Source organism: Pyrus communis, chromosome 1 (genome assembly GCF_963583255.1).
Source record: "Pyrus communis chromosome 1, drPyrComm1.1, whole genome shotgun sequence".
NCBI classification, from domain to species: Eukaryota; Viridiplantae; Streptophyta; class Magnoliopsida; order Rosales; family Rosaceae; genus Pyrus; species Pyrus communis.
In genome coordinates this window covers 41,371,037-41,384,445 of record NC_084803.1, presented here as the reverse complement: position 1 = coordinate 41,384,445, position 13,409 = coordinate 41,371,037, and the positions used below count along the sequence as shown (strand labels likewise).

Sequence of the window (13,409 nt, the reverse complement as noted above, 5' to 3'; positions counted from 1 at the left end):
GCGAAGTTCAATATCAAATTCGACTTTCAATGTGCCGAATGTAGTAACCTGGTAACACCTCACTTCGCCGAGAAGGTTGATGAGATGACCTCTACCAACAAGAACTCGAAAATCCTTGTCAACCGAGACTTGGATAAATAACCAGTCGGTCTTGAAGCAGTATTGTTTATTCAAATTGAAGGTGCTCCTTGATCAGCTGATTCTACGGCTTGAGTGCTGTTTATCCAAACTAAAGATGTCGCTTGTTGCCTTCACAGTGCTGTTTATCCAAACTGAAGATGTGTTGGCGAGAGAAAAAGGAGAAGGATAAAATCTCAAAGGGTGTTAAGAAGCTTTGCGCAGGGCAATTTGTGTGTTGAATTGGAGGGACTTTTTTCGATGCACAAAGTCTTGTATTTATAAGGTTGGATATCTGCTTGGCACGACCTAATGGTGTTCAACTGCAACTCAAACTCTAAGAAGAAAGACTGATATGTATCTATCCTTCCTATTCGTGACTTTTCAAACAAAATAAAAACCTATCTAGGATTATCACATCATATCAGAAGCCTAGCCCACCTAGGCTTCTTATCTCATCATCAAAACTTCATCAATAGCCTTTAAACTCATCTGACAACATCCATCACCATGTAAAAAGGCCTAGCCTACCTAGATTTCTTATTTCATCATTATCCAAGACCCTCAAATCCTAGGCTATGCCACGTGATAAGAGTCTTAGGCCAAGCTGATCTAATCCACACGGTACACTGCTAACAAATCCAAATTAAATTGGACTGTTGTGCTTGCTTCTAAGTTGGGGCTATGATTTGTATCTCATCTATTTTGTACAAGAAAATTGAGATAATTTATTAAAAGATAATTATTATGATTAAAAACTATAATATTATCACTTTCCTATCCGATGGTCAAGAATCATGCTCACTCAACGAACCCGATTACTCAAACCAACAGTGTAAAATCGGATCCAAACTATAATATAACGCGTGTTTGTTTAGTCACCTAGAATTAATAGTTCGTATTCAGTGCAAGCAGAGATTGAATTTAATAATGCAACTAAGTCAGACTATCTCTGTCACTGTGGTAACAATTGCCCTGCCTCTAACTTGGTGGGTGGCCATTTTAAATTATTTCTGATCGAACAAAGAAGAGAAGACAAAAAGAAGAATTTTTACAGTAAATTGGACAAGTTTGCATGCAATTATATGGAACCTATGTCGTGGTTCACTTATAGAACTCATGAGTTCTATAAAGATATGGTTAACGTTTACTCTAAATCATATTTTAAAATATATATTTTATTTTCTAAGAGAATTAGGAATAAACTTTTGTTGATAAATAATAAAAGAAAATATATTTTCATAAAAAATTAAAAAAAGGTAAAACTTTAAATACTTTTTACCAACAAAAATAAAAGGTGACATCGAATTTGGACCAACCACTCAAGAGGATTTAGAATAAGAACATGGTGCATTTTACCTTGTTTAATTCTAGTTTAGGCCACTTAGTTTTATGGTCTAGTGATATTTTTCTTTACTTGTAAGTAAGAGATCTTAGATTCGATTGTCCCCAAATGCAAATTTAAACCATATTATTGCTAGCCCATTGTGTAGCTAAACCCACCCCCTCCCTCTTAGTATAAATTAATAATATCGTTTATTAAAAAAAAAAAATCCTAGTTTAATTCAATGTTTTGGCATCCGTTCATGTGTTGTAGTAATGAGGTTCATACATTGTTTTTTACCTTGGTCATATATCATAATTTTTGGCTTACATTCATGTGTAAGTAATTGAATTCATACATTGTTTTTACCTTGGTTCATGGAGGTTAGTTCATGACAATTTTGTTACATGTATGCCCCGAAAACCAATTATAGGATGAAGTTTCTTAGGATAATGCACAAGAGATTAATGAATCTAATAATCAGAGGACAAAATTAATCCTTAAGACTGTCACATTAATCATTATACGCCTAAATGGGGAGTCCATGAATAATGGCATACTAGAAGAAGAAGTCTAAAGAAGTTAGATTGCAGAGACTTCTACCAATCAACCGTCAAATATCTTAAATTGTTCCTAATCGTAGAGTTATCAAATGGACACTAATAATACGGATAGGCCAATACACACTATGTATGATTCACTACGAGGATGACTAGTCTCAAGCTATTCGTATATAAAAACTAAAAAAAATGTGTAGGCGCTTAATATAAAATTAGATCACTGGACATAATCATTCAAGAGTACTTGCATGAAGTTCTACATACATATCAAACCATACTCTAATATACAAGATAAAGCTCATATTGCACAAACAATGAGATATGACATATCAAACCACTCACAAAAGACTAACAGCTCCAATAAATCAAATAATCGTTTTAGCAGGAGTGCCAAAATCAGGACCCCATTGGAAATACATGCTCTAGAACAATTGAGATAAAAGAAGAAAACGAGAATATATAGGCAGATTCCAACAAACAATAACAATAATCAAGTCTTATCCTATTAAAGTGGAGTCAGTTATATAAATCTAGAACGTCATTGCTCTCGGTTTTGCGCCAAGTCTTACATTAGCTCCAAGTACTCCATATTTTTTTTCTTAACGTTTCTTTCAAATTCTTCTTAGGTCTTTCTCTAATTATTTTGACCCGATCCTCCGTCTTATAATTGCATCTTCTAACTAGACACCTGTAGGCAAATCCGAACACAAATTATTAATTCTGAAAATTTGACATTACCCCTTGAAACTATATTTTCTTTAACTAAAACCCATCTCCTTTTGTTTTCTTAACTAAAGTCCATTGACTAGGCTCAAACTAAGCAAATTCTTTAATTAAGTTTGGCTTTTCAAATTGTGTATTTTTCGAATGCCTAAACTACGACTATTAATACTTGGATTGGGTTTTTGGATCAGTACTTGTTATATCCATTTAATTAATTATATTTATTTTACAAAATATTTCATGCCATTCATTCGATGTATTAACTTTCAAATTGTTATAAGGTGCCAATTGAAAATAAATAATACTAATTTCATGATTTTGTGCATTAAATATACAAGTTAATTTACCTACCGACACAACAATAAACCTAAAACAGCTTCAACTATTGCACATATACTCCAATCCCTAATGCACAAAATAAAAGCTATATGTTCCGCGCAATTTTTACCTACAAAATAGTCTAATGTACCTATTCCATCAAACCAAAATTTAAATGGTCTAATTTACTTCCAAAATGGTATAATTTACCTGTGACAGCCCGTCCCGAAAATATCAAAAACGTACGTGTGAAAAGACTACTTTGCCCCTAGTTCGTTTTCGTTACGTTTATTGGTGGTTTTTGTGTTGTGTTGGCATGTTTGGAACCACTCACACCTTCCCACACACCACAGCCCTTTTCTCCCTGTTTCTCTGCACTGTCCCGAGCCCCATTCCTTCCCTTTTTCTTCGAAAACGTACGGACACACACAAGCACACTAAATCTCCACAGATCGAAGGAACTGAGTACACATTCGAGCTCGTAAGGCTCGTGGGAGTCCAGCCGTACCATTTTCAGGTGAGAACTCCATCGTTTTCACGTCGATTCGACGATGTCCGATTTGGGTACTATTCATGCACACGTGATTTCTCACGTTTTAGGGAAAAATGAAGCTTGTAGGTAGCTTGGTGAGGTCCCAAGGAGACTCGGAGTAGTTCGTTTGAAGGATTTGGACGTCGGGATCGTTGGGTTCGAAGTTGGCCGGAGTTGGATCGATTTTGCAGGTGAGATTCCATGGTTTTTGACCCTTAAAAGTTGTATGGTTGTGTTCCCCTAGTCCTAGGCTTCATTTTGGTGCAAAAATTATGAAATTTGGATGAAAAACGAACGAGATATCAAAGTTTAAAGTTTTCGCGATTTTCCGGCGCCGGCGACGGTGCCGGAGGCTCGTCGGAGAAGGAGACGTAATATTCCGTCAAATCTGACGGAATATTCCTGACGCCGTTGACGGAATCCGTTAGAACTAACGGAATATTCCCTACGGCGTCAGTTGACGCCGTCAGCGTGCCAGGCACTTGCCTACGCGTGGCCGGCGCGTGGGGGCGCGTGCGGCGGTGGAAAATTTATCTAAAAATTTGGGTGTGTTCCTGAGGTTGTGTAGAGCACGTTGGTATATTCATTTGTCCAATTTGAGCAATGTATGAGAAGTTATTACGAAAGGTAGGTTATGTGCTTTAAAATTAACGTTTTTGTAGTTGTTTCGCATATAGGTGATACGTATCCTGAGGACGAGCGTGGTCACTCGAGGCAGGGGGGCTACGACCCTTCCACATACCAGTGAGTGAGCTTTCGGTTTTCCGTATATACCTATATACTATATTTTTCCCAGAAATTGATTTAAATGTTTATTAGTTATATGCCATGCATTACATTATCATTGGTTATGCATCGTTAGTTGCTTTATCAAATGGTTATATATACATATGCATATTGGGTGCTGTGGACGCACAGGTAAGTGCCAGGTAAGTGTTATTCATGTTTACATTCAGTAGCGATTCGAGATGCTTAGAGAGCTCATAACCTGCACCCCCGGTGTTAGTGCTCCCGCCCAGAGTAGGGCACAGTCCTTCACGTGATGTTCACATCCCGCACCACACGCTCAGCTTGGATCCAAGTTAGGTGCACAGTCCTGTCGTACAGACCACATTAGGTGGTTCCGACTCATAGGTGACCCGCGATTATTTGCACAGCCTTCACGTGATCGTAGCACTAGAGCGTTTATATGTTTTACACCCAGGCCTGTCGTACAGACCACTTTAGGTGGTTCCGACTCGTGGGCAGGTTTAGTTATTGAGATTGAGATTTGAGCTCTAGATTCAGCCGTACAGGTCATGTTAGGTGACTCCGACTGCCAGATTATTTGTTATTGATATGATTTATACCTGAGCACTTGCATTTCATTATGAGGTTTCGACATGGCATATTCTTGAGCATGATTGACATATCTATATACATACGTACATATGTTATTTTCTGGGAAGTATACAGGTTTTACGGCGAGGGGTTAGAATGTATTTTACTAAATGGTTTTCGAAAAACTTTGTTTTTGCCCACTCACGCTTTTGTTTTGCGCCCCTCCATGTTCTAGTTGTCTAGCAGGTTCGGTGGTTTCCCAGAGGGCTTCCCCGGCATTTCTGACAGACGATCACCAGAGTAGGGTCACCTTCGGGTGTACTGTTGTCGTATCATTTTCTTTTGGACTGCTGTAGGCTTATGCTCTGAACTTGTGTCTCACTTACGCTAGCACTTGTTTTATTACTTTATGTTGCTAGTTCTTATTTATTCGTACTATTATACAGGTTTTACGGCGAGGGGTTAGAATGTATTTTACTAAATGGTTTTCGAAAAACTTTGTTTTTGCCCACTCACGCTTTTGTTTTGCGCCCCTCCATGTTCTAGTTGTCTAGCAGGTTCGGTGGTTTCCCAGAGGGCTTCCCCGGCATTTCTGACAGACGATCACCAGAGTAGGGTCACCTTCGGGTGTACTGTTGTCGTATCATTTTCTTTTGGACTGCTGTAGGCTTATGCTCTGAACTTGTGTCTCACTTACGCTAGCACTTGTTTTATTACTTTATGTTGCTAGTTCTTATTTATTCGTACTATTTATATTACTATTTTATTAGCTTCCGCACTGTGTACATGGTTACGTCACCTCCGCGTGACGGCCAGCACGCCCTGATCTCGGTCGGGGTGTGTCATTACCTGCATGATTTATGGGCATTAGATTACAAGTTTATTTAATTGCCTACAACAAACCCACAACATTCAAACATTATCTAATATCACTAATTTTTATTGGAATAGGTAAATTAATTTAAATGCAGGTAAATTAGTATAAATATTTTATAAGTAGTTAAATTAATTTATATGTAGGTAAATTAGTATAAATATTTTATAAGTAGGTAAATTAATTTATATGTAGGTAAATACATGATTCAAACAATTTTTTTTGTACGAGATATGTCTATTTTTTTAATATAGTAAATTAATTTATATATGTTACTAATATTTATGATACAAGAAAGGTAAAATATTCATATGGATTTAATTGCTCATCATAATTAGGATGAGTAATAACATTTTTTATTAAACAAATTAGAATTTTGTGGCATAAGTTGTAAGTGTGTTGTAATAGTTAGTTATATACAGTCTATTTGAAATTTAAGTTTTATTTGAATGTTTAAAACTAGATAGATTTTTAGAAAAACTAATTAAAAGGACTTGAAAACTTTGAGTTCTAACGATAATGACAAAATAAAGGATAAAATGAATAGTAACATGTTTTACCTTTTAGTATAAAAATATAATTTTTTATTTAAATGAACAGAACCGTAAACTTTTCGTTAAAACTCTTTAAATTTTTATTTGAAAAATAAGAATTTCAAGGATTTATATACATAAAAAAACCCTTATTAATTTTGGATGACTTCAATGCCTCGCTCAATAGTCAGGAAAAGTGTTGGGAGTCAAGGGGAATAGCTTGGCTGCATCCACAAATTTTCATGCGCATATCATGGCTTTTGTACCCACTCCCTGACACCCATCAACTCCATCCCTTTCGTTGTGGAGGAAGATTGTCTGCCTCCTGTTTGAATGTCTTTCTTATTTTCTTTTATTTGTGCGATTACGATTAAGTTAAGTTAACATTTTATATTTTTGTTGTTTTTTATCTTATTATCTCTATACAAAAAAATCAATATAAAATGTTGACATAATTTAACCATGATTGTATAAAATAGAAAGAAATGAAAATGACATCCAAATAAGAGGGCAGACAATCTACCTCTTTCGGTTGTTGTGTTGGGACAAAAAAGGGGTCCTACGTCTCCACTACCAAAAGGGGTCCTACTTCTCCACTACCACTTCATTAAATGGGAGGAGATGAGACCCAACTCCTCACCCATCACCCATCACCCATCACCCATCACCCATCTCTGTCTAGTTAGACCTTTGTCTGTCTTTCTCTCTACTGTGTCCGTGTGTTGTTGGGAGAGAAGAGAAATCATGGCTAAGGGAAGAGGCAGTGCAGTGGTTGCTACGGCGGTGCTCCTCCTCGCTTTGCTGCTCCACTGTGAGTGGGCGGATGCAAAAACCTACACCGTTGGGGATGGAGGTGGTTGGACCTTTAATGTTGCTGGGTGGCCTAGTGGAAAGACTTTTAGAGCCGGTGACATACTCGGTTAGTAAATTTTGATATATCCTTGGCCTAGCTCAGAGCATGCATGCGATGATCATTTCTTTATCATTTTACTACGATGTAAGCTGTCATCAGTATTCTAAAATGTCATTACATATTCGACTTCGATATGAAATCATGAAGAATTTGTAATTTTTGGAGTCTTAAAATGTATCATTTTCAAATTGGTTCGTACGTACTACGTACTAGGAAGATATAGATAGTAGATCTTGAAAAAACATGCATGATGAGTTTGACTGGATTTGGTTGTGCTTGTATGGGAGAAGAATAGACATCTTGTTGTAATTTGCAGGCTCAATTGAAATGTTTTTAAAATGGTTGAAAGCAGTATAATGAAAAAGTTTTAAAAACTAATCATTAATGAAAAGAGTAAACTGCCGATTTGCCAACTGAACTCTCACCTAACTTTTGAATTTCCTCCTGAAATTTTTAATTGAAAAATTAAGGACTTAAACTAATTTTTTTTACCGATTTGCCCCTATTGTTAATTTTTCATTCATTCCATCCAAATTTCTGTTAAATGGAAGCATGTGCACAACATGTGTGGGTAGTTCGGTCGCTTCATTCTTTAAAATAATTGAAAACTTTAGATTTATAAAATATAAACTTATGCAAATATGTGTGATTCTATAGCTTTTGTGTCTGAAGGTCTAGTGAAGTGACGTTTTTGTACACAAATGAGAGTTACGTAGTTTGCACATGATAAAAGTTAACGTTAATTTGGATGAAATCTATGAAAAACTAATGGTAGGGGGGAAATCGACAAAAAAAAAAGGTTTAAGTCCTTAATTTTCCAATTAAAAAGTTCAGCGAAGAAATCGAAAGTTGGGTGATAGTTCAGGGGGCAAATCGGCAGTTTACTCTTAATAAAAATGTAAATGAATCTTGAAAAAACACTTGAAGTGCTTTCTGCAAAAAGCACGTCAGTTCTTGCAAACTACTCTTGAAACCAAAAATATTTTCACTAAAAGCATTTTTAGTCATTTTGAAAGCATTTTCAAAGGAGCTTGCATTCTTCAATAATAATAGTTAGTGATATATATATATATATATATATATATATATGCTGATAAGAAAAGTTAACTAATATTGTGTTGCATGGATTAACATATGATTAATTAACAAGTATGTATATATAGTTTTCAACTACGGGGCAGCTGCGCACAACGTGGTGGCTGTGAACAAGGCCGGGTACCAGACATGCAGCACTCCAAGAGGTGCAAAGGTCTATCAAACTGGAAGAGACCAGATCAGACTTGCTAAAGGACAGAACTTCTTCATCTGCAATTTCCCCGGTCACTGCCAATCTGCAATGAAAATTGCCATTACTGCTGCCTAGTGCAGTGTTCCTACCTTCCTACGTTCCTAATAATAACGTCTGCCTAACTAGAGGTTGACTTGCTTATATATATCTACATATCACACCTCTTTTTATGGACACTCTTATTTAATCTTGTCTGTCTTTTGTGTTTACTTATTTAATAGCTAAAATAAAAAAAAATTGTGTATGAAGTCATTTTCTAAAGCAAAGCCCTATCCCGCCATGCCTATGCCGCAAGTAAATAAAAAAGGGCCTTCTCCCTAGCCCTGGAAGCGCACGTAATAACTTATCGAGTTGGTCCAAATCATGTGTTTATGAGGAGTGCCAACTCCAATTACTGTTTATGTACGATCTATACTAAATGTGGAACACTATCCATATTACCTCCTCTATATTTATTCTTTCTTTTTTGGTCGAGCGAGCAAACTACTTTTCATAACCCTCATGATCCACTATGAGAGCACTATATATGCTAGCAAAATATATGTTGTTGGATACGCTGTTTGTAACTTTTTCACTACTACTTTGTGGGTGAAGAAATAATAGTTTGAGAGTCTTGGTGCTAGCTTTAGGGCCACATTGGACCATTCAATGGTCGCCATTGGGAAAGATCACTTTGTGTAAGCCACGATAAGGTGGCCTCTCTCTCTGCTCTATCCCTCCTCTCCCCCGCCAAGACCTTTACTCGCAAACTCTGGTTCCCAGCCATCGGCCCCTTTCCTTGATTGGGTCGGTGGCAAGCCTTAAATTTACTTTTCATGTGGCTCTCTTCTTTCCTTATTTTTCTTGCTTTGCTTTTGATCCTTATGGGCTGGTTTGGTATTATTGTGCTTTGAAAAAAAATTACTTCTACTGTGCTATGAAAATAAACAGCTGTGAAATAAAACAGCAGAGTGTTTGGTAAACTTTTTTTTAAAAGTGATTTTGGAAAAAAAAGCAGTATTATAGTGTTTGATAAACTTTTATGTAAAACAGATGTGACTGTGTGAAATGACCAAAAAGGATTTGGTTTATTTAGTGTGCCTTAAGGGGCCCACTCCTTTTATTTGGTCTCTCTCTTCTTCTTTCTTTCTTCCCTTTTTTTCCCGTGAGACTCCTTTCTCTTTAACTCTCTCTTTATGATACTCTCACTCTATCTAATTACATAGAGAATCACCCACACCAACAGCATTTTTCGAGTGAAATTCATACCAATATTCCGTGTTTTATGTGTAGTTTGACCTATGGATTCGAATGGTGGCGTTGCATGTGAAGTTCAAGTACTCAAAAATGAAGAAAGCCAACCCTTCCCTCTCGGTGAAAAACTCTTCGACAAGTTGACCTGAGGCTCGACGAAATTGGGGTGCTTCAAACTCAATTCAACCTTCATTTAATCTCAGGTACAACTTATGTATCCTGCATATCGAATTTTGGCATGCAATTCTTGGGATTTAACCCAAATGCCCTTTATGTGTTCATGCCTAGAAATACGGTGACCTTCTTGGTCATTTTTCCGGCGAACTTGAGACTGAATCTACACCAATCGCCTAATCTCAACTTTGGGTAACTCTAAATCTATACCAAGCTGGAGAAATCTGGAGAACGAGAGAGATCGCTAGGAGAACGAGAGAGATCTGGGATTGAAGTTTTCTGGTTCGAGTTTTGCAAGAGCGTGAATGCGAGGAAATGAGGGAAATTTTGGGTTATTGAAAAATTCATTAAAGATTATTGTTCAACCATGTTTTTGAAAATAAGCTGGTTTTTGGAAACTGCTATTTGCATCTTCAGGTTTTGGGCTTATTTTCATCCAAAACTTTGAAATAAAGCTGATTTTGAGAGTTTACCAAATAGCAAAAACCCTCCCAACTTTTTTTCATACCCACTTTTTTTTTTTTTTTTTTTTTTTAAATCATCTCAATGCCAAACCAGGGCTGTATCTGGTCATTTTGTATTTGAGCGCAGCTTCACTTTGCTTTGAGCTGTCTCAATTTCAGTGGGCTTTGTCTCAATTTCCTTTGGCTTTGTCTCACTTTATGGCAATTCTCATCTCAAATCCGAAATTCATGCTTTCTTCCACTCCAATAGTTGTTCCTAGCCGCAAATTGTCCACCAGCCTTGGCCACTCGACTCATCTTGTGTTTCCTCCGTGGATCTCATTTGGAGACATGCTTTGGGTTTGGGTGGCTCTCAAAGTGTATTTAGCATTACTTGGTAAGATTATGGGAGCACTCATAGCGCGGGTGGTTTTCCACCCCTATTCTCCATTTCATCCAGTTGGTTTGTTGGGTCTTCTTCTAGATGGCGGCGGCTTCACGATGGTGGTGTGGCTACTTGGGTGGTGGTAGCTGGTCCCTCTTTTCAGATCGAGGGTTTTATGTTTTAGGGTGTTATGGGTTTTACTGTTGGGCTTTTCCCCTTGTATTTTATTTGGTTGTATTCTTGCTTGCTTGGTTGTTTTTGTTTGGTGGACTTTTCTAGCCTTGTATTACCTTTTATCTAATGAATTTCACTTTGTTTGACAAAAAAAAAGACTCTTCATACTCAGTTCATAAAGTGTCATAATTAAAGAAAAAAGAAAATAAAATAAAATAAAAATGGGAGAAGAAATTGACATGCCTTCTTTATTGAATTGTTATGGGGATTTGACCTTTTTTTTTTTTTTTAAGAGGAAGAAAAGGAAAAGAAAAAGAAGCACAAAATAAAATGATTAGGATTGCCATGCCTTCATCATTAATTGAGTAATGCTAGAAAAATTAAATTTGTAGACCAAACAAAGTGTCCGTATAGATAAGATTTTTCCTTCTCCAAAGTGAGTATCAAGTATAAGTATTTTTTTCAGTGTAAATTAAGGTAGTAATTCCACAATTGTTATTAAAAATTAATTAACTCGAATACGTGGTGGGGTTGGATTTGCTTATAACTAGCGAGTTTCCACTACAATGCTCCTAAGTTTTAGTGGCACATTTTTACACCAATGCTACATACCACTCAGTTATATGGGTTCTTATACAAGATTTAACCTTTGTACATGTCCATTAGATTCTCTGCATGCAAGACCTAATCGTTAATTTTTCGGACTACTCAATGGTACATACCGAATAGACACCCTCGTCTCAAGAGAAAAAACACACCCTCGTCAATTAATTATTCAAACCAACAATGCATATGATTCAAAGAACAAACATAGTTCACTGATTTTATTTAAACTTAAGACATTCAGTCAAGGCTTTTGCCTCATAAAAAATCTTAATAATGTGAGGAATTATATTATTATTTAGCAGTGACTGCTATCTTCATCCCAGCAGCACAGTGGCCAGGAAAACCGCAGATGAAGTAGTTTTGTCCTTGCTGAATTTTGATTTCATCGTTTCCCGACGAGAAGAGTTTGTCGCCGACTGTGCATGTCCTGAAACCAATTTCATCTACGACTGCCACATTGTGGAATGCATTGTTGTATTTGAACACTGCAAATAAGATTTCATTGCAATCAAATTAGATACCAATTAATTAAATTAATGTATGAACTAACAAAAAGAGTAATGTTAGGAATACGAGATTTTTATATTTTGGGCACTAACATGCCATATATACCTCCACAAGTTTTTCTTCGGCTCTCGATAGACTCTTTAAAAAATGAGATTTTATATAGACTTTCTGTCACCTCATTTTTTTTTGCACAATATTTTGTATTGTTGGCACGAGAATTGACGTTAAACTGTGGAGTGACAAAAAATCTATGAAGAATCGTATTTTTGAGAGAATCCACTTAGCCTTGATCCTTCAAATTTTATTTTTTCACTAAAATGTTTCTTTGGAAAACATTTGTTAACTTCTATTAAAATCAATGATGTAGCCTCATTTTTTTTCATCAACAATCTTTTGTTCGTCGTGATTCTTGATCAATATATCTCAATACTTTTTATCCAAAGTACCGAATTTTCAACAAGTAAAAAAAATTTAGGGCTCATTTGATAACTTATTTCATTTTTTGTTTCAAATATTTATTTTGACATGGAAATATATACATGACAGGAAATGAGAGAACGGATCAAGAATAAGAGAGATGTAGAAGAAATATATAAGAAAAAACACATAAAATGAAACAAAAAATCATTTTCAGTTGGTTTCACTTTCAAAACTTTGTTTCCATTTGTACGTTTTTTGCATATCTCCATCGCTCTTTTTAATGTCCTATTTTTTTAATATACATTTCTCGTATGTTAACCCAAAAGTAAAAAACTAAAACTCAAAACTAAAATGGTCATCAAACGAACACATACACATGATTTATAAATTGGCTGCAACTTAAATCATAAAACTTACCCAACGTATCATTGGCAGTAAAGTTCTTGCCATTAGGCCAGTCATGAACCTTTAAGTTCCAGCCATCACCCTCTCCAACGGTGAAGGTTTCGGCATGAGCAGTCTCACCGTGAAGCACCATGCACAACCCTATCGCTATCACTGCGGTAACAATTGCACTGCCTCTAACCTGGGTGGCCATTTTCTGGTTTTTCCTGGTCGAACAAGGGCGAGAGTAAAACTATATGGAACCTATGTGGTGGTTGTTCACGTTTTATAGGAACTCAATCTGGGGTTTTTAATGTTTTACCATTTTTATAAAGATATGTTTTTCTTTTATTCAATTTTGTATTTAGAATATAGTTTTTTTATTTCCTAAGAGAGATAGAAATAGACTTATTTTTAATAAATAATAAAGATATGCATTTTCATAAAAATGGTAAAACTTTAAATACATTTTGACTAAGAAAATCAAAAGGTGACACTGGATCTAGACCAGCCACTTAAAGATGGTTAATTTAGATTACGATCATAATGCATTTCATTTCCCATTATTTACTTCTTCTTTT

At 36.0% G+C, this 13,409-nt stretch overlaps 2 protein-coding genes across 2 annotated transcripts; one reads left to right on the top strand and one right to left on the bottom strand.

The window, feature by feature from the left end:
• The first annotated feature begins 6,934 nt into the window (after nucleotides 1-6,934).
• On the top strand, nucleotides 6,935-8,939 carry LOC137711411 (basic blue protein-like). The gene is made up of 2 exons (XM_068450653.1): nucleotides 6,935-7,220; nucleotides 8,378-8,939. The coding sequence occupies exons 1-2, from the start codon at nucleotides 7,046-7,048 to the stop codon at nucleotides 8,575-8,577; spliced, it is 375 nt and encodes a 124-aa protein (XP_068306754.1). The 5' UTR covers nucleotides 6,935-7,045; the 3' UTR covers nucleotides 8,578-8,939.
• A 2,869-nt stretch (nucleotides 8,940-11,808) lies between these two features.
• On the bottom strand, nucleotides 11,809-13,042 carry LOC137728052 (basic blue protein-like). The gene is made up of 2 exons (XM_068466935.1): nucleotides 12,862-13,042; nucleotides 11,809-12,002 (listed from the first exon to the last, which is right to left on the bottom strand). Exons 1-2 carry the CDS (start codon nucleotides 13,040-13,042, stop codon nucleotides 11,809-11,811), a joined length of 375 nt encoding a protein of 124 aa, XP_068323036.1.
• Nucleotides 13,043-13,409: the final 367 nt, after the last annotated feature.

Excerpts from the sequence above, each read along its gene's own strand:
- LOC137711411 (XM_068450653.1), top strand. The coding sequence starts at position 7,046 with ATGGCTAAGGGAAGAGGCAGTGCAGTGGTTGCTACGGCGGTGCTCCTC. Across the intron at positions 7,221-8,377 it reads TAGAGCCGGTGACATACTCG|TTTTCAACTACGGGGCAGCT; the intron begins GTTAGTAAATTT and ends ATGTATATATAG.
- LOC137728052 (XM_068466935.1), bottom strand. The coding sequence starts at position 13,042 with ATGGCCACCCAGGTTAGAGGCAGTGCAATTGTTACCGCAGTGATAGCG. Across the intron at positions 12,003-12,861 it reads TACTGCCAATGATACGTTGG|TGTTCAAATACAACAATGCA; the intron begins GTAAGTTTTATG and ends TCTTATTTGCAG.